The sequence below is a fragment of the Mesitornis unicolor genome, unplaced genomic scaffold (genome assembly GCF_000695765.1).
Source record: "Mesitornis unicolor isolate BGI_N332 unplaced genomic scaffold, ASM69576v1 scaffold2363, whole genome shotgun sequence".
Lineage (NCBI taxonomy): Eukaryota > Metazoa > Chordata > Aves > Mesitornithiformes > Mesitornithidae > Mesitornis > Mesitornis unicolor.
The window spans coordinates 15,574-22,105 of record NW_010172378.1 but is presented as its reverse complement, the minus strand read 5'-3'; the positions used below and the strand labels follow the sequence as shown (position 1 = coordinate 22,105).

Here is a 6,532-nt window from a genome sequence, read left to right as displayed (position 1 = left end):
TTTTGCACGTAGGTGTCTCATCAGCAGCGTGTCACACAGCGTTTTTTCACAGATCCTCCTTCTTCACTTCCACAAGGTGACAAATGGTGAATATGACTCTCCCAGTGACTGTGCTGGAAAAGCTGGAGCTATTGTGAGAGTGACTCACAGGACAGTCCTGTGCTTTTTGAAGCTGTAGCTAATGGAATAACTCTGCTACAAATGCAATGCTGCCTCGTGCATTTCTTCACCTAATCCTTTCCTCCTTACCCTTCTGTCTCTTTGGAAACAGATCCTTTTTCATTTCTATTTTTGGTTTGTGGATTGGGTAAACAGGCAATGTTTTTGTGATCAAAGGTAATCTCTGGGACTCAGGAAATGTTATTTCTTTTTCATAAAATGACATCTTTGTCTCCAGTGCCAAGGGCTGAAGCCAGCTTTCCCCTGCTGTGGCGTTCCCACGTGATAGCACGTGCTGTTGGACATCCGAACTGTAGTTTTCCAACTTTGCAGCAGAGTCAGAAGTGCACATGGAATATAAAAAATACGTGTCAATTTAGATTTTTGCCATTCTTATCTGTCCTGAGGCACGTACAATGTACTGAAATCCATATACTGATACAGAGCTTGGTTTAAACCCTAGATCTTTGTTTTGTCATTTCAATACAGACATTGAATTCACTGGACAGCCTGGGCTTTCTCTGGTCCCTAAACATGAGTAGCTACCATTGTGGTTTGTTCCCCCTTCACTCCAGTCTGATGGCTGAGGTGGAGGAATTTAACCAAAAAAGTAAAAATTTATTACTATATTTTAATTAGGAATAGCACTGTCATTTGTGCTGTGTCTGAGCATTCAAATCTTTTTGTTCTCAAAACCCATCTCAGAGTTTTTGAGGAGAAAAAATTTTCCCCTCTGAATTTAGCAAAAGAGCAAAATTTTCCCCTCTGAATTTAGCAAAAGAGTAAATCCCAACAAAAAACTCAATTGCATAGAGGTATGCAACAGTCTCCACAGACAAGATACAACCTCCAGCACTTTGCTTTCCACCTAAGAGCAAAATTTAAGGAATTACTTTTTAAAGTCTCAGCATATTCAGACATCCAGAGGATGGGAGTCGCATTCCTGAAGTGATCAGTGTTTTTCCCCTGATATTCAGTGCCAGCTGCCATGTGCTGACTGCTGGAAAAGGTAGCTGGTCTTTGTTGGTGCCTATAAGGTAGATGAACACTCGTAGAGATGGACAAACTGGACATGGGTAGCTGTTCTACAATAAACAATGACATCGATGTTTCCCTGTGAAGTAATAACCTGCCTATGGACCAGACAATGTAGTCTCAAATTAGGCAGAAATCATAAATGACAATTTTAAGCAAATTTTTTGTTGGTATGTAAGACAAATATTCTATTCTAATTCTGTAATCTTTTTTTCTTGTTCTTCTTCAGGTATTTTGAGTTTTATGAAGGGCCTTTGGAATACAACTCTACCAAATGCCTGGAATTATGGCAGGACATCATTGAGGTGAAGGTTTTGTCTATGTAAGTATGAATGAATACTTGCTAAAAAAGGTTACTTTTAGGCAGAATGAAAATTATAACGTACAATTACATTGTCAAAAGATGCAAAGCTCAAGATATCTCATCAGTAGGGGTCTCATCAGGGATTCCTGAGGTCCTCTTATATGTGCAAGTAGTGACATTTGAATTTGATCTGAGTTCCATTTGAAAAATTTGTTTAGGTTTTTTCTGAGCTCATTTTTACTTTTGAACTCCTCAATTAGCAGTGAGTTTCACAAGTTAATAACACAGTAAAAAGTAGGAAAATGTGATTCTGAGGATCAATAAAATATTTGTATTTTGTCTTTTGTGGTCCTATAAGTACATCACAAAACTAATGAGTGACACACTGGAAGGAAGGGATGCCATCCAGAGGGGCCTGGACAGGCTGGAGACGTGGGCCCATGCCAACCTGATGAAGTTCAACAAGGCCAAGTGCAAGGTCCTGCACCTGGGTAGGGGCAATCCCAAGCACAAATACAGGCAGGGTGGAGAATGGCTTGAGAGCAGACCCGAGGAAAAGGACCTGGGAGTGCCGGTCGATGAAAAACTCAACATGAGACAGCAAAGTGTGCTTGCAGCCCAGAAGGACAACTGTATCCTGGGCTGCATCAAAAGAAGTGTGACCAGCAGGGCAAGGGAGGTGATTCTGCCCCTCTACTCTGCTCTCGTGAGACCCTACCTGGAGTACTGCATCCAGTTCTGGGGCCCCCAATACAAGAAGGACATGGAGCTGTTGGAGCGGGTCCAGAGGAGGGCCACGAAGATGATCAGAGGGTGGGAGCACCTCCCCTACAGGGACCGGCTGAGAGAGGGGGGACTGTCCAGCCTGGAGAAGAGAAGGCTCCAGAGAGACCTTATTGCAGCCTTCCAGTTCCTGAAGAGGTCTTGCAGGAAAGCTGGGGAGGAACTTTCTACAAGGGCAGGTAGCAATAGAATGAGGGGGAATGGTTTTGAACTGGAAGAGGGTAGATTTAGACTAGATATTAGGAAGAAATTCTTTATGATGTATGTAACAAGCATGTAACAGTAATTGGACATCACTAAAATTTGCATAATTCTGTATTTGCTTTCTGGTTCTTATAATGAAGCCTATAAAGAAGACTGGCTTATTCTTCCAACTCATAACACGGCCACATATCCCAGAGGGAAGGTATTTAGTCTAGGTTATTTGAGAGCCATTTGGCTTTATCTTCATGTTTGTGCAGTTGCCATAACATGTATTTTTTCATTAAGATATAAGATTCATTGACTGAGAAACAAACTGTCTCTGGAGTAAGAGTAAGCTGAACTTTTAGTTGCACCAATAAAAGGAGAAAAAAATTCAGAGAAAGATGGGAGTTAAGAAATGGACCTGTAAATAGGAAAAGCTGCTTTTCCTGTTTAGATTTCATATGAGAGCTGAATTGGTTTTTCTCTCATGCCAAGAATCCCATTTTTGAGATTTTAAACAGTGCTTGTTTATACTGCAATACCTTCCATTTTGTCCCAGCAACAAAGAAAATTTTTGCCATTTGTCTGAGCCATGGCCAGTCTTCCTGGCACTCATCTGTCGGGGCCACATTGTCTTCCTGATGCAGATATGCAATGTCAAAGGCAAAACTAAGACCTAAGACTGAGACCTAAAACTAAAACTAAGACTAAAACTCAGTGGAGAGACACTGGCACAGGTTGCCCAAGGAAGCTGTGGATGCCCCCTCCCTGGAAGTGTTCAGGGCCTGGTTGGACAAGGCTTTGGGCAACCTGGTCTAGTGGGAGGTGTCCCTGCCCATGGCAGGGGGGGTTGGACTAGATGATCTTTAAGGTCCCTTCCAATCTAAACCATTCTATGATTCTATAAAAAGTTTTTTGGTAATCAAAGTTTTGTGGTCTGGGCAGAATTTGCACATGTATTTCCTGCAGCCTTGAAGCAACAGGTACAGGGACCTAATTTCTTCTTCTTTTATTTTTGTTTTAAACCATAAGTTCCTCAATCAAGGAAAATATCACTGAACTGGAAATTTTCTAAAGGAATATCCAGCAAACGACCATTTTACTCCTCCTACAGCTAAAATGTTCCTTTTTGGTGAAAAATGCCTTGTTAGGAGTGATACTAATTGCAAATCCTGAAGCATGCTATCAGTTCCTTGAACTTATTTATATATTTTTAATTTTACAGGTCTACTTTGTTGAGGTGTTTCAATGCCCCTGGCTTTCTGCTCACCACCCAGAAAAATACTCCCTTAGGAACTAAACTGAAATATGAAGTGGATACTAGTGGAATCTTCCATATCAACCAAGAACTCTGCAAAATGTTTCCAAAAGTGCCTCATGACTTTGTCTATTCGCAGAATCAGCTTTACTCTACTTGCTGCATTAGGTGCTATCCTATAGCCAAGCATTTAGTAGTTGGCTGTTTGACATTTCTACAAACTTCTTTGCTTATACTTCGAATATGTTTATTTTTTATATGATATTTTAGCTGATTATCCTATTTTATAGTGGTTATCTGCTCTAATATGCAATATATATTCCTGCAGAATATTACTGACCTAGCAGAAAAGTGGCTAATAAAAGAATTTAAGAAAGTTGAATAAAAGGGGCAGAACTTTTAAAAAGTACAAGAATCTCATACAATAAATTCAGTATTTGGGTAGGTCTTTTTTAGGGACATGATTATTTTGTAATTCATATTCACAATTACTATTTTTATACTTTTTTCTGTTTGCACCATATCTGTGAACAGGCTGCACAATATTTAAATATATTCATCATGATGCTTATTCAAAACCTTGTCAGCAAATAATCCTTGACCTAAGGGTCATTCAAATTTATAACCACTGGGCAATACACCTTGCACATAGTGGCTGATGTGCAGAAATGGGCTTATGTGACTACTGATTTATCATGGCACAAACCTAATGAATTTAAAATGGGATATTTGGAGGGGCATTGGACGGATGCACAGAAATGCATTTTGTGGCATTTTGAAATTTATCCCTTTCAGAAAATTAGAAAAATATTTAAGTACTTAGATTTGTGTCATTAACGTTGTCCTTCAGGGTCTAACCACTTTTAATCTGTTTGCTTTTGAGCACTACTAAGAGATAGGTTAGGGCTGTTATCTAAATGTGCTCATGGGGAACTGGGGCTGAACAGGGGAAGGGCTCAGATCCAGGAAAGCACTTAGGCATCTGGAGATATGCAAAGAATGGGAACATCTAAGTCCAGGAGCAAAATTCTCAAAACCCTGCCTGATTGCGTGGATGAATGCATGCAAGACAAGATGCCTATGCATTTGCTAAGGGTGTCCTATAGCTGCTGTTGTATTTATCCAGGTATACCTTGAGACTACTTTGCGAGCTCTATCCCATGCCAAAGTCCTTTTGGGATTTACTGAGCAGCAGCTATGTGGCCAAAGCCACCCTCTGCCTAGGAGCAGCGCAGAAAACATAGGAGATAAAGGGTGGAAAGCATAGGAGCAAGAATGTAATGGCAAGAGCCTTGTGCTGAGTGTGGAGGACTTGCTTCTGATCTCCCTGAAAGGTACTGCCGAGGCATTTTGTGTTGAGAAATCACTGGATAAAGCACAAACAACTCTATAATGCCTCTGTTAGGCAGCTGCTGCTTTTCTCAAGTAGATGTAATTGCATGCCCTTTTACCTCATGGCTTATGAATGCTACGGAAAGATCCTGGGAATAATCACCTAAACATGTCATGTCACTATCGCATCTCTCCATAGTGTGTGGTCCGAAATTATTGATAAAATGTATGTACCAAAACGAGAGCTCTCATGCTTATATAAGCATATCTGTACATATTCATAAGGTGTAGCGTGGCTCAGTTCTGCGTCACAACCCTCTCACTCTAACAGCCCAGTTCTATTCTCAGAGAAGTGATTCTCACTCTCTCTGGCTTCGGCAGCAGCTGCATGTCTGCGTATGAAGACACAATTTTGCCCAAAGAGTGCAGAAAGATCCAAAAAGAAAGTCCAAAAAGAGTGCCTGACCAAAGGCTTTAGGCACTGCTGGTAGTACAAGTGCTAATTAATAATAATTAACGCTATTAGTACAATTAGTGGTAGCATGCACTAAAATTTGGGCTAGGTTCTGATAAATAGCTGTAATGGGCTGTCTGATTTAAAGAGACTTTCTGGGCTTTACTAGCTGCTCTAGAACTATGTGTGCAGTACATCAGAGCCTGCAGAGTGAGCTGTTAGCTGGCAACTCGGAAGGCAATGCCTGGGGTACGCTAATTTTTTGGTTTGTGCCCTCATGTGGAAATCAGTCAGGAAAGCAAGTTTCTAAAATTACTTCTTCCATTATTAAGCCTGGACAAAAACAGGTTATTGCTTTTTTCTCTCTGAGTTAGTTGTCCATAGCATCTCTAATTGCACAGCAAAGAATCCCATCCATTTATGTACACCATGGGAATATTGCAGGCCAGAACCAGTGTCAACTTACTGTGATTAGTGCAGCTGCACAAAAAAAGAAAAGAGAAAAAAAGGAACAAAAAGATACCCATTGCCTCCATGTTTCAGGAAAATAACTCTTTCCTTGCTGTGATGTTGCAGGATATGCCGTACCACCACTCCCAGTTTAAGAAGTGTGTGGTGGTTGGGAACGGAGGTGTCCTGGTTTGAGCTAAATAGATCTAATTTTCTATTTAGTGATTTTACTTTTCAGCTCAGTCTCTTCTGAGTGGCTGAACTTGATGAAAACTAGCAGCATGTTTTTCCCAGACAGTGTGAACTGATAAGCTCAAGGGCAAGTGTCTCGCCGTGGGTGCCGTGTCTGTGCCTACGGAGGGGAAGCGGACCCAAAACCGACCAACTAGGTATTCCATCCCACATACATCATACTCGGTATAAAGCGGAGGGATCACGAGGGTCTCGACCCTTCTTCCATCTTGGAGCCCTTCCATCTTAGACCCTTCCGTCCCTCTTGATCCTGCAATGGCCGAAGTCTGAGCAGAACCCTGCTAGCTCATCTGCTGCTGATCCTGATTCGTGCATTCCT

At 41.3% G+C, this 6,532-nt stretch overlaps 1 protein-coding gene across 1 annotated transcript in view; it reads left to right on the top strand.

Moving 5' to 3' along the window:
• Window positions 1-1,216: 1,216 nt before the first annotated feature.
• The window catches only part of LOC104537454 (alpha-2,8-sialyltransferase 8E-like), an 11,337-nt gene continuing 6,021 nt past the window's right edge, over window positions 1,217-6,532 (top strand). Inside the window, exons 1-5 of the mRNA XM_010180349.1 lie at window positions 1,217-1,275; window positions 1,424-1,516; window positions 3,693-3,837; window positions 5,811-5,813; window positions 6,088-6,142. Of these exons, the coding sequence (XP_010178651.1) occupies window positions 1,217-1,275; window positions 1,424-1,516; window positions 3,693-3,837; window positions 5,811-5,813; window positions 6,088-6,142 (355 nt within the window). The remainder of the gene's footprint in view (window positions 1,276-1,423; window positions 1,517-3,692; window positions 3,838-5,810; window positions 5,814-6,087; window positions 6,143-6,532) is intronic.